The sequence below is a fragment of the Desmodus rotundus genome, chromosome 3 (assembly GCF_022682495.2).
Source record: "Desmodus rotundus isolate HL8 chromosome 3, HLdesRot8A.1, whole genome shotgun sequence".
Taxonomy (NCBI): domain Eukaryota; kingdom Metazoa; phylum Chordata; class Mammalia; order Chiroptera; family Phyllostomidae; genus Desmodus; species Desmodus rotundus.
This window is the reverse complement of record NC_071389.1, coordinates 105,598,432-105,624,232: the sequence shown is the minus strand read 5'-3', so window position 1 is coordinate 105,624,232 and position 25,801 is coordinate 105,598,432. Positions and strand designations below refer to the sequence as shown.

The 25,801-nt window shown below is 39.1% G+C and overlaps 1 protein-coding gene and 1 long non-coding RNA gene across 8 annotated transcripts in view; one reads left to right on the top strand and one right to left on the bottom strand.

The window, feature by feature from the left end:
• LOC139440796 (uncharacterized) overlaps nucleotides 1–13,950 on the bottom strand; it is a 102,234-nt gene extending 88,284 nt beyond the window's left edge. For 2 of the 3 annotated variants that reach the window (XR_011651008.1, XR_011651009.1), the window contains exon 1: nucleotides 13,538–13,950. This is a non-coding gene — a long non-coding RNA (uncharacterized lncRNA). The remainder of the gene's footprint in view (nucleotides 1–13,537) is intronic. The other variant, XR_011651010.1, reaches the window with a different exon arrangement.
• Nucleotides 13,951–14,088: 138 nt separating this feature from the next.
• USPL1 (ubiquitin specific peptidase like 1) overlaps nucleotides 14,089–25,801 on the top strand; it is a 38,108-nt gene continuing 26,395 nt past the window's right edge. Inside the window, exons 1-5 of one of the 5 annotated variants that reach the window (XM_045188080.3) lie at nucleotides 14,089–14,378; nucleotides 15,059–15,107; nucleotides 17,337–17,502; nucleotides 18,024–18,152; nucleotides 23,131–23,776. In XM_045188080.3, coding sequence (XP_045044015.2) covers nucleotides 17,404–17,502; nucleotides 18,024–18,152; nucleotides 23,131–23,776 — 874 coding nt within the window. In that variant the 5' untranslated portion in view covers nucleotides 14,089–14,378; nucleotides 15,059–15,107; nucleotides 17,337–17,403. Of the gene's footprint in view, nucleotides 14,379–14,406; nucleotides 14,725–15,058; nucleotides 15,108–17,336; nucleotides 17,503–18,023; nucleotides 18,153–23,130; nucleotides 23,777–25,801 lie in introns of those variants that run through there. The other 4 variants (XM_045188083.3, XM_024580806.4, XM_045188082.3 and 1 more) reach the window with 4 other exon arrangements.

Here is a 25,801-nt window from a genome sequence, read left to right as displayed (position 1 = left end):
TCTAACCTGGTCTATTTCAAAAACCAGATCATAAGACTTAACCACTTTTTAAGAAATGGTTCCTATAAACCATTCCTAATTGTTTTTCCTAAACCAAAAATTTTTGGTTTTAAAAAAATAACATTAAAAATCATATGTAAGGGTGGAAAATGGGCCTTGTATTAGTCTTCTAGGGCTGTCATAATAAAATACCACAAGTGAGTGGCTTAAGTAACAGAAATTTATATTCTCACAATTCTGGATACTGGAAGTCCAAGATTGAGTGTTGCCTGTTTTGATGTATTTTGAGGCCTCTTTCTTTAGTTTGCACATGGTCACTCTCTCACTGGATCTTCATGTGGTCTTCTCTGGGGTACATGTGCATGTGTGTCCTAATCTGCTTATAAGGACACCAGTCATACTGGATTAGGGCCTGCCATAAAGAGTTTATTTTAACTTAATCACCTCTTTAAAGACCTTAGCTCCAAATATAGTTATATTCTGAGATACTGGGGTTACATCTTCTACATATGGATTGGGTGGTGTGGGGGTGGTGGTGCACACAGTTCAACCCCTAACAGCCCCAAACCTTAATTTGTCAGCACTGTAGTTGCATTTATAGTACAGTAATTGCATCTGTGTTTATCTAAATGTCATATATGCAAATGTAATAATATAGCATGATATGAATTTATTTAAAGGCATCTCCTCTTTTTCCTGTGGAAACCCAAATCTATAATATGTAACACGAAGTGTGGTGAGTTACTTGATAACATGCCAAAGCTGGCCCATGGTGACAGGGAGAACACAAGGAACACCATAAAAAAAATCTTTCCTAATCTTAGTTTCCTCACTGGCTTGCCACAAAACCTAAAATTCTGTTTTATTCCTTCATTGGCATTTTATTTCCTCTGAAAATATAAGTAACCTCTGGGAGAGTAATATATTTGGTGATCATCAGCCACTAACACCTCAGGGTAGAACAGCTAAGATTGCAGTCTTCAAATAACTAATTGCATCGGAATGGAATATTTTTTATTGTCACTCTGCTATTGGAATTTTAATGACAATCTCCTTTAATAATAATTCTAGGCTAGGACTTTCACAACTTTTTTAGGATAATGAGACAAATAGTATGCATAAAAACATTTCCTCATCTAATAAAGAAACTTGAGAAGAGTAAGAAGAAGGTGTGAAACTAACATTTTTGAGCACTGCTATCATGCACTCTGCTAGGCACTTTAGAAATCAAATTATTAGCCCTGGCTGGTGTGGCTCAGTGGACTGAGTACCGGCCTGTGAACCAAAGCATCACTGGTTTGATTCCCAGTCAGGGCCCATGCCTAGGTTGCAGGCCAGGTCCCCCAGCGGGGGAGCGCAAAAGGCAACCATACATGGATGATTCTTTCCCTTTCTCCCTTCCTTTCCCTCTCTCTGAAGGTGAATAAATAAAATCTTTTTAAAAATCCTAAAAATAATTCTGTATAGGAGTATTAACACCATTTTACAGTTGAGAAATCAGGATCAGATACATTAATGTTAACAAATTTACTGATAAGTAAAGAGATATTAAAACCCATGTCTAGTTCTGTGGCTTGCCTGTACTCATGGGTCAAAATAGTGCTGAGCTTTAGTTTCCTCATTTTAAAAATGAAGGTATTATTGGTATCTGCTTTTAATAGCATAGTTGTAAGTTTTAAATGAGTTGATCTGCATAAGTAACAGTGTGGTAGAATGCAGCAGAAGTGATGGTTTGCAACTTCTGACGTCTCAGAAGAAGTCCTGAAGCCTTTTGCTTTTGTCCTCTTGAACACTTCTGCTGCCATGTTAGGAAGTCTGAGAGAGACTACCAAGCAGACCTCTGGGAGACACAGAGGGCCAGCTGACAAGCAGCACATGAGACCCAGACATTTGTGGACATTGTAGATTGACTGGAGCTGCAGGAGCAGACCCAGGGGAGACCAGAACTTTATAGTTACCTACAGAATCATGAGAAATAAAAAAAACTTTTGTTTAATCCTCACCCAAGAACATGCCTTTTTTTTTTTTTTTTTTTTTTGAGAGGAAGAGGGGGAGAGAGGGAGAGAAAATCAATATGACAGAAAAACACTGATCAGTTGCCTTTCATACACACTCTGACTGGGGACCAAACCTGCATCCTAGGTATGTGCTCTGACCCAGAATCAAACCTACAACCTTTTGGTTTGTAGGACGATGCCCCACCAACTGAACCATACAGCCAGGGCAACAATAAGCCATTTTTTTTAAAGCTCCAAAGTTTTGGAGTGGTTTGTTGTACAAATAACTATTTCAGTTATACTAAAAACATAGTTTACAATCCCAAATTAAAAATTTAAGAATGAGATAAAAAGAACATATCATTAACCATACTTTAAAGCCCCTCTCAAAGATCTCCAAGTTTAAAAAAGTGATTTTTCTAATACATAATAGTTAAAATAACCTTAGAACCTATGTGACTTGTCATAGCTAGCAGGCTCTATTTCTCTAATCAAAACTTTGGTAAGCCCTGAGGAAGACCAAGAGTTCTAAAGTACAGATGACCAGATGACCCTATCTCCTTCATTCCCCTTGTCATAGAGAAACACATCAGCAGTCTCCACCCTTTCATTTTTCCCCTCTGTGGCATTTGATTCAATATTTTTTTTTATTTTATCATACTAAATGACAAAGCTTTCCTTCCAATTTTGACAATGTAAACATTCTCTCATTTCTATTTATTATTTCGAAATCTGTACCTACAGTACCACCATTTCTCCTCAGATCAAAACTCCTATCACTTAATTACCTGAGGGAACAATTTCCTCATGGAGGTACCTTGGAATCAGCTCAAAACTGAACTAATCATTTGCTCCACTCTTCCTCTTCCCTCTCTGTTACTAACCTTTCTCTTCTCTATAATATCAGAGTAAGTCCTATTTAGGCATCATTTTTTTTTTTTTCTGGGAGACCCTTCAAGAATCTCTGGGGCTAGGTTAGGTGCTAAGCCTTTCTTGAAATTTTAGCACTTATTTTGGTACATTATTGCAATTGTGTACATTAAAATTGTGCATCTTGTGTACATTATTATCATTGTATTTCTCACCTTACCATTCACTCAACAAATACAACCGTGATAAATTATGCAGTAAAGAAAAATAAGGCAGAGTAAAGGGTTGCATTTACCTAGTTGAAGGGGTGCCCTTGATAATTTGCAAGAAAACAGCTCTACACAAGAAAAACATGAGCTTCACTTATGTGTGTGTGCACGCAGAAAAGGAATCTGTAGAAACTTATAGATTTGATCCTAATGAGATGGGAAGCCACTAGAATGTTTTGATGAAAGGTATGAAATGATCTATGTGTTTACAGGACAACTTGGTTGCTAGATGGAGAATAAACTATAAGGAGGGAAGGAAGGAAGCAGGGAGAACAGGAGGCCATGGCTATAATCCACTGGCTCTCTCAACTGGAGGCAGTTTTGCTCCGAGGGGACATTTTAGCTGTTGGGTGACACTTTGGGTTGTCACAACTGTGGAAGAGGCGTTGCTACTTGCATCCAGTGGGAAGAGGCTATAGATACTGCTAAGCCCACTCCCCCCAAAAGAAGTACTGCTCCCAAATGTCAAATAGTGCCAAAGTTGAGAAATTGTTATAATCTATGATGGAATGAATGGTGGCTTGGATTCAGATGGTAGTGGTGAGAGATGGATAAGTACTTAGATTCTGGATATATTTTAAAAGTAGAGCTGACCATATTTGCTGAGGGATTAAATGTATAGCACAAATGAAAAAAAGAGGAATCAAAGAGCAAGGTTTCTCATCTTGCTCTGTGGAGATGTGGAAGAATGTGGGAGTAGCAGGTAGGGAACAAGTGCTTCGTTTTATTTGGGGGTGAGCAGAAGTGACTGATGTGACTTAAGTGTTCAGTTTTACACATTATTAAATTTAAAATTCTGTCTACTTGGCACAAAGGGAATATACCAGGTTGGCAGATGGATATATGAGTCTGAAGATCAGGGATGAGGTTGAGGTTGAAGATATAAACTTAGGAAGCTCAGCATCTACACAGTGTTCCAAGTTATAGGACAGGTAAGATTATTTAGGGTTGAATACAAACTGAGAAGAGCTCTCAGGCATTCCAATGTTTAAAGAGGACAGTAGAAGATACTACACAGGTGAAGAAGGCCTGAGGTAGGAGGAGAAAGGCGAGTAGGAGTGAGTGATAAATGCTATCTGGAAAGGACTATTTTCTCCCAACTTCTTGCTTTACTTACTCAAACATACAGAAAAGTTTATAGTATGATAACCCCCAACTTATATATACCACAGATTCAACATTTAACACTCATGTTTTTACTATATGTACACATTTTTGCACACACACATATTGAAGATAATTTTACCTCTAAATACACTTCAGATATACTCATTTTAAAAAAAGGGTCATTCTCCTAAATAATGGTAATAACCATCAACACTCCTAGGAAACCAAAAAATATCCAAATTCCCTTAATATGTTTGACAGCAGTTTCCCTCTCCACCCCCTACTCAAATCATGATTTAATCAAAGTCTTTGCATTGCATTTAGTTATCACATATCTTTGGTCTCTATGAATGACATTTGAAAAGACTTGTCTTATAAAATGGATCTGACTGATTCTTTCTGTCATGCCATTTAACTTGTTCTGTTCTGAAAGGGAAGTTTTTAAAGGTAGTAAACATACTTATTATTCCTGGCACAATAACCTAAAATTAACATTTCCCAACTTTCCTATCTCTCTGCCCTTGAATTTTCAGAAAATAATTTATTCCAAAATTTCTTTTCATTTAACTGCCAAGTGAGCAACTTTCAGGGTTTATATACTCCATATTCAGAAAAAAATATACCGAATTTTTCGGACTATAAGATGCACCAGACCATAAGACACACCTAGGTTTTAGATGAAAATAGGAAAGGGGGAAAAAAAAACCCCAAAACAAAACAACACTCCACCACTGCTCCCCCACACCCCAGCGAGCCAAGTAAGCTACATAAGGACTATAAGATGCACCCCCATTTTCCTCCCAAACTGGTGGGGGGGGGGTGCTGCATCTTACAGTCCGAAAAAATACGGTACTACCACCTCTCATTTGCTATAAGAATTCATGGGAGACCTCATGTTAAACCTAATCAGCATCCAAACCAAACATCATTTTATTGATTAATCACGACAAATTACATTTGAGAAGTAAAATGAATTCTCTGAAATTCCTTTCCTGATTAGCAAAATAGTGCCTTCCTGATACTTGAGCATAAAAGCTGCTGTTAAATATGCCTACATGACTGGAAATTATAATGGCCAAATGAGCTCACTGGTCTGGTGCCAGATCATATGCTCTATACACTCTTCTGTATACTAAATAGCTTAAATACTGATTAAAGTTTTGCTTATTAGGGCTTCTATAACTGGTCTTTCATGTATAAATTCCTTAAACAACTTAATGAGCATTCTTTTAGCACCTTAAAATGCAAACTGACTCAACAATGTTTATTGTTAGAATTCCAAAGAACATTGAGGCATTGTCAGTTAAAACATTTTCTGCCATAATCTTCAAATTATTGTCTTTTCAACTGTTGGAAAGCACTAAAAAGAGAATGTTTTTTATATAAATGCTTTTTTTTAAAAGGACATTTATTGCTTTTAGAGAGAGAAGCAGTAGGGTGTGGGAGGCAGAGAGAGAAACATTGATCAGTTGCTTCCAGTACATGCTCCTACCAGGGGATCGAACCTGCAACCTAGGTATGTGCCCTGACTAGGAAACAAACCCATAACCCTTTGGTGCATGGGATGATGCTCCAACCAACTGAGCCACACCAGCCAGGGCTATAAATGCCTTTTATACACATGAATCTTATATTCTTTGATTCAATGATCACTTTAAGTTCCCGCTAACTTACGATGCTATTTTTGCTATTTTACAAAGCCTAAAATTATTTCATATGTTAAATGAAATCTAAATTATAAGATGAAATAAAATGAAAAAGTGAAATAGAGGGGTTCATCTCATAGGATGAAATGAGTAAAATGGTTATTTTATCATTTTAAAATGTTTTATTTAATTGGCATAAAATATTATATTAGTTTCAGGTGTACAACCCAGGGATTGGACATTCATATGACTTATGATGTGATAACCGCAGTAAGTCTAGTAACCATCTATCACTGTACCAAGTGATTACAAAATTACTTTGTGATATTTCCTGTGCTGGAAGCAACATAATAGATAGATAAATGGATAAAGATATGGTACATCTATTCAATGAATATTACTCAGCAGTAAGACCAGAATAATTTTATTAATAACTGAAATTTTTAAAGATTGCTTTATGAGAGTGCTTTGTAAGACTTTTTTGTGGTAAATATCACTATTTTAAGGACTTTAAAATAAAGAATTTAAACATTTATTCACTTTTATTCTGCATATAGAGGGACTTCAGTTCTATTTTTCTATCTTCATCACCAAAGTCAAAATTCAATTCTAAGAGGCCCCTCCTATAATTAAATTAATCATTTCTTTATTACTGCTACAGAACATTGCTTGTACAACTCTATTTAGCATTTACTTCATTTTGTCTTAGATGAAAGCTACTTATTTACAAATGTTTCTAATTCTCTTTGGGGATAAGGGCTATGCATTATTCACCTTTGTATTCATCCAGCATTTAGCATACTGCCTCGAACATTCACGAATGTTAGTATTTTTCTCAATAAGATGAGCATATGTTACATGCACTCCTTCTACCAAACCAACCTGAAGTAACAAATATAAGTACATGGGGTAATACACTGTTGAAATTCTTTCATTTTAAGTTTGGACAGCCACATAAATTGGGAATTGGGAACCACCAAGATCATTTGTTCATTAAAAATATGTACTATGTACCAGGCAATATATATGTAATGGTGAACAAGACAGATGTAGTCCTTGCCCTCAGAGAGCTCACAACCTAGTAGAGACAGACAATATACGTATACAAGGAGAAAACAGACAGCAGTGGTAATAAGGTATTGGAGTGGGGGTAGAGGGCACAGGGCTGCTCAAATAGAGTGGACAGCTTGACAAGCCAGCAGAGTTAAGGCCCCAAAAGTGTGATAGTAATGTCAGGGGCTGTAATGCCAGCTTCAAAGGAATAGTTACTACAGCATATTCGCCAATATTTCTATCACCACCTCTCCTTTTCTGATGGTTTTCCTGGCTAAATTAAGTGACGGCACGAACTCCAGGGAATGTAAGATTCTGTTTCCAAATAATTCTAATTTCCTTCCAGTCCTTATAACTGATAAACTCATCTGGAAGTGACACCTATGTCCCAATTAGAAGTGTTTCTCCATATCAGCTTTAATTTTTTTTTATGTGAAGCCCTCCTGATTGCTAATCTACATGTTGTGTGATTACTTCAATAATTACTTATAGAACGTTATTTTGCCACCAGAAGTAAGCACTGCTGCTTTCTGAACTCCAGGTTGCTCACAGGGGTGTCCAAGCTTTTGGTGTCTCTACACCACACTGGAAGAAGAGTTGTCTCGGGCCACACATTAAATATACTGCAACATGTAATCACAAAAAAAAATCTCATGTTTTCAGTAAATTTAAAATTATGCTGGGCCGCATTCACAACCATCCTGAAATGCATGCAGCCCCTGGACTGCAGGTTGGACACCCCTGCTAGAGTCTAGGCATAGTAAATGTATCTACAGTAGTCCCTAACCACTGGGCATTCTCAGATCTGTTAAACACATGTTAAATTATGAAAGGATGCGATATACTGGAAAAAGTCCTGGATCAGAATAAGATGTAGGTTCTAGTCCTAGTCCTGCCACTTTGTTGTGCAGATCTGGGTAAATCGTTTACTTCTTTTAGGCTTAGCCCTCTTATTGGTAAAGACAGAATACAGAGACATTACATCATACGCTTCTGGCCAAGATGGAGGCAAAGGTAGATACACTTTGATCCTCACACAACTAAAAGGACAACAAATTTAAAAACAATAAACGAGAACTGCAAGAAAATCGAACTGTATGGAAGGCCAACAACCAAGGGTTAAATAAACATTCATCAAGACCAGTAGGAGGGGTGGAGATGGGCAACCAGAGTGGACAGGACTCTTGGCAAGATGGTGGCTGGAAGACCGGGGTGGTCCCATATTTGCTGAGGATAAACTGGGAGGACCAACTGGGGAGCAAGACAGACCCTGCAATCCAGGGTTCCAGAACAGGGAAATAAAGCCTCAAAACCTCTGACTGAAAAAAACTGTGGGGGTTGTGGCGGTGGGAGAAACTCCCAGCCTCACAGGAGAGTTCGCTGGGGAGACCCACAGGGTTCTACAATGTACACAAACCCACCCACCCAGGAATCAGCACCAGAAGGGCCCAATTTGCTTGTGAGTAAGTAGCAAGGGAAGTGACTGAAAGCTGGCAAGAGCAGAGCAAGCGGCATTTTTTCCTCTCTGACCCCTCCCCACATATAGCACCACAAAGCAGCGAGGTGGGTTACCTCACCCTGGGGAATACCTAAGGCTCTGCCCTTTATTACATACCTGGTATGCCAAGACAAAAAAAAGGCCCAAATGAAAGAACAGATCAAAGCCCCAGAAAAAATACAACTAAATGAAGAGATAGCCAACCTATCAGATGCAGAGTTCAAAACACTGGTAATCAGGATGCTCACAGAAATGGTTTAGTATGGTTGCAAAATAACAGGACAAAGTGAAGGTTATGAAAATTGAAATAAAGGAAAATGTACAGGGAACCAATAGTGAAGTGAAGGAAATTGGGACTCAAACAGTTTGGACCAGAATGAAGAAATAAAATTCAACTGGAACAGAATGAAGAAACAAGAATTCAAAAAAATGTTGAAAGGCTTAGAAACCTCTGGGACAACTATAAATGTTCCAACATCCAAATCATAGGGGTGCCAGGAGAAGAGGAAGGGGAAGAGCAAGAGCAAGAAGTTGAAAACTTATTTGAAAAAATAATGAAGAACTTCCCCAATCTGGCAAAGGAAATAGACTTCCAGGAAGCCCAAGAAGCTCAGAGTCCCAAATGAGTTGGACCCAAGGAAGCACACACCAACGTACATCATAATTACATTACCCAAGATTAAAAATAAGGAGAGAATCTTAAAAGCAGCAAGAAGAAAGGAGAGATTTACCTACAAAGAAGTGTCCATAAAACTATCTGCTGATTTCTCAAAAGAAACCTTTCAGGCAAGAAGGGGCTGGAAAGAAGTATTCAAAGTGATGCAAGGCAAGTGATCCAAGATTATTCTATCCAGCAAAGCTTTCATTTAGAATGGAAGGGCAGATAAAGTGCTTCCCAGATAAAGTCAAGTTAAAGGAGTTCATCACCACCAAGCCCTTATTATATGCAATGTTAAAGGGACTTATCTAAGAAAAAGAAGACCAAAATTATGAACAGTAAAATGACAAAGAACTGACAACTATCAACAACCGAACCTAAAATAAACAAAAACAAAAAAGAACTAAGGAAAAAATCAGAACAGGAACAAAATCACAGAAATATAGGTCACATGGAGGGTTCTCAGTGGGGAGGGGGAGGGGTGAGAATGAGGGAAAAGGTAGAGGGAATAAACAGCATAAATGGTAGGTACAAAATAGACAGGGGGAGGTTAAGAACAGTGTAGGAAATGTAGAAGCCAAAGAACTTATATGTATGACCCATGGAAGTGAACTAAGGTGGGGAATGCTGGTGGGGGGGGGGGGTGCCAGGGGAGTAAAATGGGACAACTGTAATAGCATAATAAAATATATTTAAAAATAAATAAAGATAAGTTATATCATGAAGAAAAGAAATGTCATACACAAATTCGACTACAAGTATATGTGCTTGGCAAAAAATCTAAAAAAAAAAAAAGTCAATTTAAATAACACTTAATGAGCACACACTATGAAGTGAGCCTGAGCTAGAAAGCACAAACCCATTGTCACATCACTCTTAGTTCTTACATGCCTCTGGTTGAAAGTCTTTCTCTGCTGCATGATTTGAATGTTTAAAAATTAAAATATTTGTTTAGGACAAGGTCCTTACACATAATCCACTTGCATCATCTAAGGCTCAAATGAAGAGGCAGCTATTTAGGTGATGTGATATATTTCATGTTTACTTTAGAACCAAGTAGGGTGTTGACTCCACTATACCACTTTACTATACTGGCATACAGAACACATTAAGTCAAAGTTGATGGAACCCAAGAAACACACTGCTGAGACCCCAATTTACCCATCTGTTTATGTTACTGGTTATTGAGTAACATTTTATTAAGTAATGTCATTACTCCAACAGAGCTATGCCACTGTCTTGGGCACAAGTATATATACATATGTGGAAAATAATGAATGTACAAAATTACTCATTGCATTAATACTTTAAGTAAGAATCAGGAAAAAACCTAAATATCCAAAAGGAAGGGACTGATGAAATGGTACATCACACAATGAAATATTATGCAGCCATAAAGAATGAAGAATCACTATGTAATGAGAGAACTTGTAAAATCGGTGAAAAATTAGAACAAACTATGCACAGTATGTAGCATTTATGTAAAAAAAGAGGGGGGAGAGGTAAATATATAGTACTTATTTGCTTATACATGCATAAATTTTGTTTTGAAAAATATATAACTGTTGGCATTAGCTGCCTCCTTGGCAAGGAACTGGTGGTTGAGGAACAAATATGGAAGGCAGACTTTTAACTGCTTATCTTTTTTACTTTTTGAATTTTGAACCATGTGAATGAATTACCTAATCCAAAAGACACAAAATTTAGATCAGCAGTTTGAGATGAAATAGGATCATGTTCATAACAGAAAACATTTATAAAAAGTAGGTATAGTCTAAGGGTAAATACCTGCAAGTAGAATGTTGGGACTATAAGGGACCTTCCTTAAGAGACTCATCTATTCCAAACTTCTCACAGTGTAAATCAAGGCCTTGAAGATTAAGTGACTTGTATAAGGTCACATAGAAGAGTTAGTATTAGAAACCAGATATTCCAGTATCTACTCTATCACTCTTCTTTATCATACCGTCTTCTCATTTTGTATGGGAAAAACAGAGCTAGGTAAGTTTAGGCTTCATAATGGGTTGTCCGTTCTATCAAATTTTAACAGTCTGAAGTACAAAATAATCTCAAACCTTCAGATGACTAGTATCTTATTTGGTTTCTGCATAGCTACACTAAGAGGCTGTGCATATCTCTATGAACAAGCATAGTACAGTATGATAAATGTACTTTTTTCTATCCTTCTAACTCAAGTAAATTCACTGAGGAAAAGAACTTACCTGTATTAATTTTTTAAATATACAAATGCCTAGCACAATTGTATTGCCAAAAATATTAATACAGGTTCACATTCTTTAACCAAAACCCAAGGGATGGATGCGCTTTAGAAATAACTTCTTGGAACTTTGAAAATGTCATAAGGTAAACAAACCATCATGTAACACCTAACATACCAGTGGCCAAGGGCCACACCTCATAATTAAACATAATTGTTTCTTCAGCAAAACATGTGTGATAAATAAAGACCATATATAACTTCTTCATAGTTCAGGCCATATTTACTACCAAATGTATTTTGTCTCCAAGCTTTAAAAGTTTTTGGTTTTCAAAGCCTTCTGAATGTTGGAATCAGGTTAAAAGATTAGACTGTACTCATAAAGCTGCTGCTAGAAAATATGGTTAGTCACTTCAACTCTCATCTTTTTGATGAGACTAGAACAAGCAGGCAGTTTTTACATCCCAGATTTGGCTGAAGACTTGTTTTGTGATTTAGGAATCCACCCTAACAGAGGGGGCAAAAGCTGACATTATGAGAAGAGAAAAATGAAAAGAAAAAAAGAAAATCCTAATCGTGCAACACTATTCCTATGGTAGCAGTTCATTGGTGATTAATTTAATATAAGTTCCCTTTGATTAAATGTTAGTTTTTAAATGGAAATAAATAAAAATCTGTACCACGTTGCTGAGAGGGGATAGAAACAATGAGCTTTAATCCTACTGGAAGGTAAGGGTACTCTCTTTTGGGAACCAGTGTACTACAAAAAGAGGCATTACAAATACACCAGTATTACATAAGAAGAAATGTATACAATTTTCTGAACATGGTACTATTCCTCTAATATAAATGAAAGGAGATTTTTGTAGTTAATTTCTCCTGATTGATTGTTCTACATAAGTATCCTTCCTTTTTCTTACAAAGCCTTATATGACTTTTTCTACCTTTTGCATGGGAAGAGCTCTGGAATATATACTAAAATTCCTTCATTTCTTTTCACAACCCAAGCTCTACCTCCATTTTGTTTGTTACAATTACATATTTTTTCCTAGCCAAAAAAAAAAAAATTGCACTAAAAGACTACAGATCAACTTTATAGACAACAATGTTTGATTGATATAACTCAGTTCGGGAATATTGACTTTTTAATCTTAACATTTTAGCTACATTTTAACTGAGTCAATTACTTTATTCAATTTATTAAGTTCATATTTAGGAAGTGTCTACCAAAAAAGTGTGCTCCACTTCATAAAAATGGAAAAAAGCAATGGTGAACAAGAAAAACTCTGAGTTTTAGCTACTATTTCAGGAGGGAATAATACATTCTCATATTTTTATCATAACTCATTTTTTAAAAAACCTAATTAGCTAGATGTTATAACAATTCAACTAGCACATTAATAATCTAGTACAGCGATTTTCAACAGGTGTGCTACAACATGCAACCAATACCTGACTACTTAGGGGCAGTGACCTCCTTTCCCTTGGCCTATCAAATTAAAAAATCACAACAGCCAACACTATAGCCATCAAGTGTGAATGAATCAAAATTATACCTATTTTTAAAATCAGAAATCGGGAAAAAATATGTTTTCCCGCGTGCCGCAGAATTTTAGTAATAAGTTTGTGCTGTGAAATGAAAACGGATGAAAATGGCTGATCTAGTAAAAGTAAACAAAAACTAACCAGGCTGTATTTCAGTCTGGAAAAAAACAACAAACTTCCTGTAGATTTCTTGACCATTTGTATTCAAAAGTATCAAAAACTAAAATCATTTTTACTTAAGAACTTCTTAGTACACAGGAATTGCTTCCTGTATAGCATCCTATCAAAATGATCAGTATTCGACAATATGATCATTTAGTTTGAGATCACTAGAAAAAAAAAAAAGGTCCGAAATTGCCAATACTTACTATAAAGAACTGGTCAGAAACTACACACTGTATTCTAGAACTAGAACCAGTCGACTGCTAAGACTACACAGCCCCCAAGATTCAGAATGCAGACTAGGAAATAGCACACGTGGTCACGATGTCCCTTAAACCACTTGGCCTTCCTAGGAAGGCAGAGTCTTAAACTTAACTAAATGAGAACTCCCCCTTTACCCTAAGTTAAAACAAGGCAGGAGCCAGAAGAAAGCGCGGCAGAGAAAGATCAGAGGCTTACTAGTTAGAACGGGTCATGGACAGCTGACTCCCTGGGCTTTGGCTACTCCCCTTACCGTTAGAAGATCTAGGAGGGAGGAAAGGAGCAGAAAAGTCCCAGAATCCGGGCAGGAAAAGCCCCTGGCCTCGAAGAAGGGGTTTGGGGAGACAGGGAGGGGCAGCTCCGTGTGTGGTGACCCTTTGTGAGTACGCACTCGGGCAGGTCGACTCTCACTGAGGATTTATGAGGACGGCCTATGGAGGCCTCGCGCGGCCCACAGTAGCCGATATCACGGTTCCTCAAGGACGCGCCCGCCGAGAACCTCCACTGCACCCTCGGCCGGCCGGGGAGCCTGTCCCTCGCCCGCCCACCAGGTCACTCAAAAGCACAACGGCTTCCGACTCGGGGTCGTGCGGGACGGGCAGCTGCATCGCAACAAGTCTCTTTCCTCAGCGTAATCCCTCCGCGGCCGACCGCGAACTAGTTTAATCACGCCCCACCCCAACTGACGTCACCTCCGCCACTCGAGCGCTTTCCAGCAGCTTCCAGAATTGTCGCCTCCCTCAACCCAGCCACTCACAGAGGGCGGGCTCTACACCCACCGGCCCCGCCCCCAGTCGTCGTCGTCGCGAAAGAAACTGCGGCAGCGGAAGCCAGGCCAACGGCACACCTCTGCGGAAGCGTAGCGGAAGTGCTCCCTCAACGCCTTCCGCGACGTTTAGGGACGTACCTAATCCTTTCCGGCCCCGTGCGGAGTAGGAAGGGGAACTTCTCTGCTGCAGTACTCAAATCGGAAGCTGCTTGCCTAGCGGTGAGGTAGGTGGGGGAGGAGCAGGTTGAACGTGGAGTAAACGTTGCACTGTGCGGTGGAACTGGAGTTCGTATCGAACCTGTGCGCAGAAGAGTACCTGCCGCGGGTAAGGAAGAAGGTGTCCTTCAGCTCCCGAAATAAGGGAAGGGGACCGAAGCGGGTTGGTCTGTGGAGCAGTGTGCACGCCGAAAGGATGAGTTGGGCTGGGAGAGGGAAAGGCGGGGACAAGGTTCCGGTGGGAGGGGTTGAGGAATAAGGTGTATAAATAAAAGATATAGATTTACGTTTGTCTGGGCTCAGAGAGGTAAATGCTGAAGAGAAACCAGAGTTGTCCTCCCCTCTCGCGAACAGCGTGTGGATGGGGAGGGTTTGCGGAATCCAGCGCGTCCTGGAGTTCCCAATGTTGGGGTTTGAAACTGACCTCTGCGGGTCCTGGCCCACACTACCGCTAGGTTGGTATCCCGGTTGGGCGCAAAAGCCGACCCCATTCCTCGGCTTCAGGTCTGTTGTGGCTTCATCTTTGCACTTGCTGACCCCACTTGGTCTTGGAGGGCAAGCCCATACACGTATGAGACTCCTCGTGGAACTGTTTGTTCTCTGGGTTTTCCCACTTCGCACGCGGCCTGTGGGCCCATACGGGGTTAGTAATTCACGCTCGGGCTTCTGGAGTATCGGTGACACACAGAAGTAATGGAAAAGGGGGCGTCAGAAGAAAGATGCTGGGGGAGGGTGAAGAGTAGAGGAGGATCGTACTGTGAGGTGACAATTCAATGACATTTATTTTAGGTCATAGTACTACCTTCAGGTCACACTTCGCTGTTTGGACAATAATCAGGTTGGTATTGAGTTGATTGACAGAGACAAACAGATTTGTTTTATAGAAGCACCACTTTGGCAGTGATAAGGGGTAGGAAGGCATGGAAAGAGGTAGGGATTTGAGACACTTCCAAAGAACTGTCCGCGTAACTGGTGACTTATGCGTGAAGAAGAGGGAAGTGAAAGAGAAACACTCACGTTTTCTAGTGTATGTGTTTCGAAGGATGGACATGCCAAAATATAAATGAGATATGGGAGAGGAGCTGGTTATTTTTGAAGAGAAGACAAAGGAAATTGTATTTGGAAGACCTGAATAGCCCACTTTTGTTATCTTATTAAGTGAATTTTCCTTGCGGGAGGGGGTGTTCTGTATATTTAGGATTTCAACCACCAATCTTCCTGCTTTTCACATTGAAAGAATGGTGGGATTAGGGGAGCAGATTTGAATGCTCCTCTTGTTTCAGTTTTATAATTGAGAGCCAGGGAGAACCACCTGGAAAAGTTTTCTTGATCCCTGAAGCGAATAGAAATTTTTGTTAAAAGCAATTTATTAGAGATATAGAGATTACCTGTTTTTCTTTTGAGAATGATAGATGGGTTTCATGTTTTCTAGAAAGTGAAGTATAAAATTAGTACCAAATATGTAGCAGTTAAAATTTACTGTGTACCAGATGTTAAATATTTTACATGTGTTAGTGAATGTACTTCTTAGAACAACCAATTTTACAAAGTTGCTGCAACCAGACTTGCAGGTGAAGTTTGACTCTTTGCTGTATAGCTCCTTTTTGTAGGCAGATTATAAATAGAACCAGCCAAAGATAATAAATTGTTGTGTGTGTGAGCTTAAAAAGAAAAAAATTAAGCGCCAAACTTGTTTTTAACCTTTTGGCAGTGATTCTCTATTTTACCTCCCAGGAGACATTTTTGATTGTCAAAACTTAGGGGTGAGTAGAAGTCATAGATTTTACTAAACATCACATACAGTGTACAGCACAGCATTCACAACAAAGAATGTGCCGGTCCAAAATGTAATGCTGTAGTTGAGAGACCTTGCCTTATTGATAATTTCTTGAGGAATAGGAAATTCAGATCCACTGACACTTGCAAAAAGCTTTTTTTAATTATTCCATGGCTTGAAAGTGTGTAAAGTGTATACAACTGGAACAGAAGAGCATAACTACTTTTACTTTCTTTCTTTTTTTAAGATTTTATTTATTTATTTTTAGAGAAAGGGGAAGGGAGGGAGAGAGGGAGAGAAACGTCAGTGGTGGGTTGCCTCTTGTGCACCTGGCACTGGGGACCTGGCCCACAACCCAGGCTTGTGCCCTGACTGGGAATCGAACCAGTGACCCTTTGGTTTGCACGCAGTCTGGTGCTCATTCCACTGAGTCACACCAGCTAGGGTGCATAACTAGTTTTTCAAGTGAACCTGTGAATTGCAGCTTTTCAGGAGATGGCTGTTATAGAATCATGGTTTCTTAGGTTTGGGAAAGACTTTTGCTTGCAATTATTTTATCACAGCCCTGCTAAGTGGTGATTCACTCTGCTTATAGGTCCCCTGTCTCTGGTTTTCCTGTATTTTAAATCCATATCTACCCTACTTTTAACAATCACTTTTCTAACACTGTGCTCCAGTCTCATAATTTTGACTTTACTGAATGTGATTCTAGGCCATGGGAGTACACTCAGAACAAGTTTGTTACTTGTGTAATTTGTCTGTAACAGTGTTTATATTTTTTGTTCTGGTTGATGTCATCTTAATATGTAATAGTATCTTGTTGGCAGCATTTAAAAAGTAGCATTATTCTTAGTTGGTAAAGCACTAGGAATGTGTGGAGTTCTTTGGTCCCTGTCAAGTAATGGCACATGGATCTGAGGTTTTTAAAGTATTTCCTTAGTGTAGTGCTGACATTTGTTTTGAATTGTGCATAAACTCTAAATCCAGTCAATAAAAAATGACTTTAAATAATAGTCACCTCTATTACAACTTTTAATAAATTGGCTTAGAAATGAGTCTGTGAAAACTGGTCCTATTGCCAGTCTCTGCTCTCTCCCCACAAAGTTGCTAGATTTATAAGTATATTTAAATATTTTTTCTCTTCAAGATTACATTCTCAGAATACGTTTATCCTAGGACATATAGTTCTCAAAATATACTTAATATATACACATCTTGTAAAATACCAAAGCTCTATTTTCAAATGAAATAGGATTTTTATTTAATTGTCTATTGACTTTTTTTTTTCAGGGTTCATTGAAAAATCGTTAGTGATATTGACATGTTTCAAGTGAAATATATTAGCCAATGACTCGGAATGATGGATTCCTCGAAGACTGGAAATGGTTTGCCAGTGATTGGACCAGGGACTGATATAGGGGTATCTTCACTCCACATGGTGGGGTATTTGGGAAAAGTTAGTGAACTTATTTTTTTGCCTCAGTGCAGAGTTGGGTGTTTTTCCTCCTACTTTTGAGACTTAATTTGATTTTAATTTTACCAATTAACTTGTAAATGTAGCATCTTCCACGGAAATCTTACAGTATTGGCGAAAGATTGTTTTCATTTGTTTACCTCTCTGTGTTTTGTTAATATGTGAAAATAGAAATAAAACACAGACTTTACGGTTTACTGTTCTTTGAAAATATGGAACATGCATTTTCCCTGGCAGTTTACATTACTTTTTTTCTTGAAAATAAAACTGATGTTATTTTTAACACTTAAATTTTAATGTTTAAAATTATAATATATTCTTTTTGGAATAAATCTGTATTTAAGCCTATATGCATTTTTTTATTTGGCATATTAAAAATGTCTTGCCAGGAGACTTCTAAGTGAAAGGCGTAATTCTTTTCTGGTTGCTTTTCCATTTAACTCTTTGTAATTTGGCACAATCTAGTAATGTCTATATTTTAATTTACTTTATTTCTCTTTTAGAATTATGATTCTGCTAACATCCCATCAGATGGGTATTGTCCTGCTTGTAGAGAGAAGGGAAAGTTAAAAGCTTTAAAGACTTACCGGATTAGTTTTGAAGAATCTATCTATTTGTGTGAGGATCTGCAGGTAAAGTATTAATTTTAGATAGTATCAAGGTTTTGAAAGCCTTTTGCTTTCTTAAGTGTTTAATTTGTACTCATTTTGTGTTTTTTAGACTGTACATTTTTAATACTCATAATCAGTTTCTAGATCTGTCTGGTATAACCTTTTAAATATTTTCTATTTTTCCACCTGGTTTCCTAAGTTATTGCAAGATGTTTATTTTTATTGTCATTAGATTTGTGAGGAAAAAAAACATTTCAAGATTGATATTTTTTAACCTTGTTGGTGGGCCCTTGTTAGCTGTTGGTGTGTATTAGTTAATCTCTCTTCTCTTTGGTTTATTAACTTTGGAACGTATTGGAAAAGTTACTAATCTCTATGTTATATATACTTAAGGTTCTAAATGTCTTTAAGGATTAATTACAGTAATTTATATATCTGTAGGAGCTCATTAAACTCCATAATATTCTATGTTTTATTGTACTTGACAGTTATGAAACTGTTATATACACATTTAATTCTCAACAGTTTGCAAGATAGGTGTTCCCGTAGGTGTTCCCATTTTGTGAATAAGAAAACAGAGAATTTAGGAACTGAAGATCCATAAAGCGACAGAGCTATGATTGGAAAACACTCTTCTAATTTCAGATTTTGTTTTTTCCATCCTCACCTGAGCACATTTTACAATTGCATTTGGTAGAGAGGAAGAGAGAAAGAAACATTGATATGAGAGAAGCATCAATTAGTTGCCTCCTGAACACTGGGGTTCGCACACGTGCAGACCAGGGTGTCAAACCCGTAACCTAGGTATCTGCCCTGACTGGGAATTAAACCTGCAACCTTTCGGTTAGGGGATGACGCTCCAAAGAGCCACACCAGCCAGTACTAATTTCAGATCCTGTGTTCCACGTAAGCTAGCAGTTCATCAGAATCACCTGGAGTGCTTTTTAAAAATACCTAGGTCTCACCTCCAAGATGCTGATAAAAGTAGAGTTCACCCAGAATTCTGTAGTTTTGTAACTTTTGAGGGCAAGGCTGATGATTAACCAAGTTTGGAAAATACTAGACCACAGGTGGCAAACACAAGGCCCTCCACCTTCTTTTATCCGGCCCGGCACCTTGTTTCTACCCGGCGGCAGCGCCGAGCTCCTTGCCCATAGTTAAAGAGTAGTTACATTTATACCGTCCTAAAATTCCATTTGGCCCTTTGAAGGCAACTGCGAGGCTGATGTAGCTCCAGGTAGAAATGAGTTTGACACCCCTGTACTAGACTAAATAATGCTGTTGGTGATAGATACTTTGCTGGGTACAACTTGAGAAAAATCCTAGGCATCCTTACTATTAGGAATAAATTCTTTTTGCATATATTCGATAAATATTTTTTTGAGCATCACCATGTTGATGTTGTTTCAATGTGCTAGGATACAATAAGTAAAACAAAATTTTCTGGTCTGAAAAATGTTATATTCTCGAGTGGGGGTGAAAACAAGTAAAGTTTATTTTTTGTGTGTGAAGTAATGAAAAGTGCTGTGGAGAAAAAGCCACAGGGACTGAGTTTCAGGGAATAGGGAGATTGCAGTTTTAAATACTGTGGTGAGGAACTCTTCAGTGAGAAAGTGACATTTGAGCAAAGACCTAAAGGAGATGAAAAGGAACAAGCTCCCTGGGTAGGGGAAGTCACAGGTATAAGGTCCTGAGAGTGGAGGCTGCCTGTTCATGTTGGTGCCACTGCCAGGAAGCCCCACAGCTGGATCCGAGTACAGGAGCTGTCAAAGATGGTGGGTCAGTCAGAAAAATAATGAGGAGGAGGCTGGGCCAAGTACGGTCTTTATAGGCCATTTTAAGGTCTCTGGATGACACAATCTGACTTTTTTTTTTTTTTAATTAAAAAAAATTTTTTTTAATTGTTGTTCAAGTACAGTTTTCTTCCTTTTCCCCCCACCCCTCCCCACCACCCCAGCTCTCCCCACTTCCCTCCCCTGTTTCCACCTGACTTATGTGTTAAAAGGATCACAGTAGCTGCTGTGTTGAAAACAATAGGTCATGGGCAAGACCTGAAGCAGGGAGACTGGTTGGGAGGCAGGTTCAGTATTCCAGGAGGAACGAGTATGGCCAAGGTGATGAGGCATGGTTGGATTCTGTGTATGTTTTAAAAATGGAGCCAAAAGGAATTACTGAATGGTTGGGTTACATGGTGGGAGAGGGAATAATCAGGGATGATATCCAGAATTTGGGCTTGAATGATTGGAAGAATGGAGTTGCTAATTACTGAGATAAGAAGGCTTTGAGAAGAGGAAGATTGGGGGAAGACCAGGAGGTCAGGACCAGTCAAGCCTGAGACGTCTAATATCTTTGGGTATGCGGAGCACACAGTTGGATCCATGACTGGCATTAGGTGGGGAGTTTGGGATTGGAGATACATGTTTGGGAGCCATCAGTATATAGATATTGAACCATGAGGCTGGGGACTTTACCTAAGAGTATGGATAAAAAAAGGAATGAACCCTAAAGGGCCCAAGTTTATTGTCCTTTTTACTAAGTAGGGGTGCTGACTCTGCTTAGGATTGGTAGAGATTTTTTGCCTCTTAAAAACACTTGAAAAAATTTTAATTATAAAACAAACTAAAATTTTTTCTCCTTTGTGTTTTGAGAGTATGTTTATTAAAGTTGGAGATAGTGAAAAAAGGAAAGGCTTAGGACAGAATGAGCAGCAAGAGGGAGCCTGGGTGGGGGAGCATTGGCAGTCTAGAAATGTTACTGGAAAGAAATGAGCCAAGGCAGGGCTGCTGTCAGCTCACTGGAAAGTCAGAGAAAAAAGGGATGTTGGGGACAGTTTCAAGGGCTTAACCTGGGACAAGCTGCTGCTGCCCATTGCTCTCCTGGTTGCAAGTCTTGTGGAGTCCCTTAGAGTTTAGGAGATGCATGCCTGTGGGGGAAGAACAGAGAAGGGGAGGAGGCATTGATGTGTTCCCTGGAGGGAGAGTGCATAGTTGAAACTGTCCCCATTAAACAACTCCCTGTTCCTCTCCAGCCTTTGGGAACCACCATTCTCTCTTCTGTCTCTGGATTTGACAACTCTAGGTACCTCATATAGGTCACATCATACAGTATTTGTATTTTTGTGATGGACTTATTTCATTTAGCAAAATGTCCTCAAGGTTTATCTATATTGTAGCATGTAACAGAATTTCCTTACTTTTTAAGAGCTGAATAATACTCCATTTTGTGCATATACCACATTTTCTTTATCTTTTTGTCCATGGTCATTGGGGATGCTTTCTTAACTATTACGAATAATGTTACAGTGAACATGGGTGTGCATATATCTCTTTGAGGTCCTGCTTTCAGTTTTGGGGGTATATATCTTTTTATGATTGTTTGAATACAAAATTACTGCTGTTGAGTTTAAAGTGTTCTCCATTTAGTGACTTGGTAAAGGTATAAAGGAAGTAAAGTTCTGAAGTGGAGGGTCAATTGCTGTTTGATGGTGACTGCACAGCTAGTTGTTATCAGAAGGATCCAAAACTTGTCCTGTTAAAGAATTTCATAATAAATGCAGTATGATGAGTACTGTGTTCACTGGTATTAAAGAAGGTGTATTTTAAATGAGGATTTTAATTGTGTTTCAGTTATCTGCTGCTATGAAATGAACCACCTCAGAACTTGGTGACTAAAATAACTTAATAGTTTCGCTTATTCCTCATGATTCTGTAGGTTGGCCAGACAGTCTTTATACTTCAGATGCTGTTGGCTGATAGTTGGTGCCAGCTGCCATCTGGGAACTCAGCTCAGGCAGTCAGCCATGGTCTCGGTTCTTTCCCACAAGGGTCTCCCTGTGAGGCTTAGGGAGTTCCTCATAGTATGATGGCTGGATCTGAGAAGGAGTGTTCCGGAAGGAGGACTCCAGGAGGACAAGACCAGTGAGCCAGTGCTTATCAGTCTTCCCTGTGTATCCTGCTTGCTAATGTTCAACAAAGCTAGTTGCACGGCCCAGCCCAGAGATGTGTGGCAGGGGCTGATTCTATGAGGGTACGACTACCAGGAGGTGTGATTCTGTGGTTCACTAGAGGCCAGCAAGGTAGCAGTCTGCCATACTTGTGTGTGTAGAAGGTGGCATACTTATTTATTTCAGTTAGAGTTGGCATTTAGTATTATTCTGTATTAGTTCCAGGTGTATAGCATAAAGGTTAGACAACCATGTACTTGATAGAGTGGTCCCCCCGATACTCCAAGTACCCAGCTGGTCCCATATTATTGACTATATCCCTACGCTGTAGTTTACATCTCTGTGACAACTCTGTAACTACCAGTTTGTACTTAATCCCTTCACCTTTTTCACCCAACCTGACTCCCCTCTGTCAACCATTAGTCTGTTGAAGGTGGCATATTTTAAATGAGGGCCCATAGAATATATATTTCTTGAATTCGTCTTGTAAAATATTTTGATTTTTAGTGGTTTATTTACACTGTTGATATTTGGCTGAAATTGAAGTTGTTAAAATTGAGCCAATTAGACCATTAAACCCAATATGGATGTAAAGTTGATGTGCTATTTACTCTCGGATTAATACTCATTTCAAAATTAAATGGAAATTACTCCATGTAACTTTTTCTATTTGAAAATACTTTCGTAATTTTTAGGGTTACACAGTGTACCTGTCCCAAAAAGAGTAACACCTGTCATAACTTTACAGTGTTGAAATTTTTCAATTTACTTGACATTAGGTTTTTATTAAGGCAAAAGGATACATGTTTTCCTTGTTAGCTTACCCTGGTATGTAATTCAGATTAAATTATCAACTAGGAAAAATTACTCTTCTGGGGATGAAATTTCGGATTAAATAGTTGTTTATGCCTAGTTCTTTCAAATTTAGATTGATAATGTACCCTCTCATGTGAAATTAAAGCTAAAATTTTATACCTTTTTTTCACGACTTAGAGTAAAGTAAAATTTGAGCTTGTTTGAATTTCTGTAGTTAAACATTTTATTTTTTCTTCTTAGTGCGTCTATCCTTTGGGCTCTAGGTCACTTAACCTAATTTCTTCTGGTTTGGAAGATCATCACACTCCAAAAAAGCCTCAGAAAAGAAAGCTCTTGGAAACCAGCTATAAAGATTCACCTTCTTTAGCAAATTCCAAAAAAAATAAAAGTCATTTTGTTATTGATGGTGAACAAGTTTTGAACAGCAAACATAATGGAGAAGCATATGACAAAACCTCATCAAATGTACTGGACTTACTGCACAGTGGTGAGCAGAGTCCATGTAGGACCACTGATTTCTTGGAACAGGAGGAGATTTTGGAAGCTGCTGTTATTGACGTGGCTGCTGAAGAAGATGCTGCTGCAGTGGATGTTTTTGGAACTGGTGAGACTGCTCCTCAAAATGAAGGAGGCACATCTGAACTGGAAATGCTACCAGAGAGCAGATGTACACCATTTTGCCAGACATCATGTGTTCAATGGAAAAATTCTTACGCTCTCTGTTGGTTAGACTGTATCCTGTCAGCATTGGTGCACTTGGAAGTGGTTAAAAAGGTGGTGATGACTGACCTGTGCCCTAAAGAGGAGTCTGTGTTCTCACAGTTGTTCACAAAGTATAATCAAGCGAGTAAGCTTCTGCACACCAGTCACTTGGATGCAGTTAAAGGTTAGTAATAATATATTTCTCTTTAATTTGTAAATAAATTAATGTTGTGTTTTGTCACATAGCATGTGGAAAGACACCATTGGTAGCATTTTACCATTTGTTTTACATGGAGACCTGGGAGCAGGATCCGAGGGAGTGTCATGAAGCTTGAGATAATACAAGTTGTATTATCTTGACGGTCTCAAAAGACACCTTTTTAAAAAACTGACTGCAGATTGTAAAAGAGGTTGTGTATCTTAGCTGTCAGGGTAATGGTGGTCATCATAGAACCCATCAAAGTAAAGTTTTAAGGGTTTTTTTTTTGATATATTTATTGATTATGCTATTACAGTTGTCCCATTTCTACCCCTTCACTCAACTCCATCCTGCCCACCCCCTCCCTCCCACATTCCCCCCCCTATAGTTCATGTCCATGGGTCATACTTGTAAGTTCTTTGGCTTCTACATTTCCTACACTATTCTTACCCTCCCCCTGTCTATTTTCCACCTATCATTTATGCTATTTATTCTCTGTACCTTTCCCCCCTCTCTCCCCCTCCCACTCCCCTATTGATAACCCCCTCCATGTGATCTCCATTTCTGTGGTTCTGTTTCTGTTCTAGTTGTTTGCTTAGTTTTCTTTTGTTTTGGTTTTAGGTGTGGTTGTTTATAACTGAGTTTGCTGTCATTTTTACTGTTCCTATTTTTTATCTTCTTTTTCTTAGATAAGTCCCTTTAACATTTCATATAATAATGGCTTGATGATGAGGAACTCCTTTAACTTGACCTTATCTGAGAAGCACTTGATCTTCCCTTCCATTCTAAATGATAGCTTTGCTGGATACAGTAATCTTGGATGTAGGTCCTTGCCTTTCATGACTTGGAATACATCTTGCCAGCCCCTTCTTGCCTGTAAGGTCTCTTTGGAGAAATCAGCTGACAGTCTTATGGGAAGTCCTTTGTAGGTAACTGTGTCCTTTTCTCTTGCTGCTTCTAAGATTCTCTCCTTCTGTTTCATCTTGGGGAATGTAATTATAATGTGCCTTGGTGTGTTCCTCCTTGGGTCCAGCTTCTTTGGGACTCTCTGAGCCTCCTGGACTTCCTGGAAGTCTGTTTCCTTTGCCAGACTGGGGAAGTTCTCCTTCATTATTTGTTCAAATAAGTTTTCAATTTTTTGTTCTTCCTCTTCTCCTTCTGGCACCCCTATAATCCGGATGTTGGAACGTTTCAAGATGTCCTGGAGGTTCTTAAGCCTCTCCTCATTTTTCCGAATTCTTGTTGCTTCATTCTTTTCTGGTTGGATGTTTCTTTCTTCCTTCTGGTCCACATCGTTGATTTGAGTCCCAGTTTCCTTCCCATCACTATTGGTTCCCTGTACATTTTCCTTTGTTTCTCTTAGCATAGGCTTCATTTTTTCATCTGGTTTTCGAACAGATTCAACCAATTCTGTGAGCATCTTAATAACCAGTGTTTTGAACTGTGCATCTGATAGGTTGGCTATCTCTTCCTCGCTTTTTTTTTTTTTTTTTTTTTGTCTTGGTGCATCTGTTACTTTAAGGGGTGGAGCCTTAGGGGTTCCCGGGGCGGGGTAACGCTGGTGGCTGCACTGTGATGCTGTACGTGGGGGAGGGGCGGAGAGGGAGCAATGGTGTCCACTCCACCGGATTTCAATCTTTTGCTCTGCTACCCACAATCAAACTGGGCCCCTCTGGTGCTAGTTCCCGAGTGGGTGGGCTTGTGCACGCCCTAGGCCCCTGTGGGTCTCTCCAACAACCTCTCCTGTGAGGCTGGGAGTCTCTCCTGCTGCCGCCCCAACCCCCACGGGCAATTTCAGTCAGAGGTTTGAGGCTTTATTTCCCTGCACTGGAGCCCTGGGTTTCGTGGTCTGCTTCGCTCCCCACCATTTGTCCCGGTTTATCTGTGCGCGAGTGTGGGGCTGTGGGGTCTGCTACCCGCCACTCTGCCTGCCCCGTTCTCCGCCACTCTGAGTCTGGCCCTGTGGGTTTATCTGTGCGCAAATGTGGGGCCACAGGGTCTGCTAGTGGT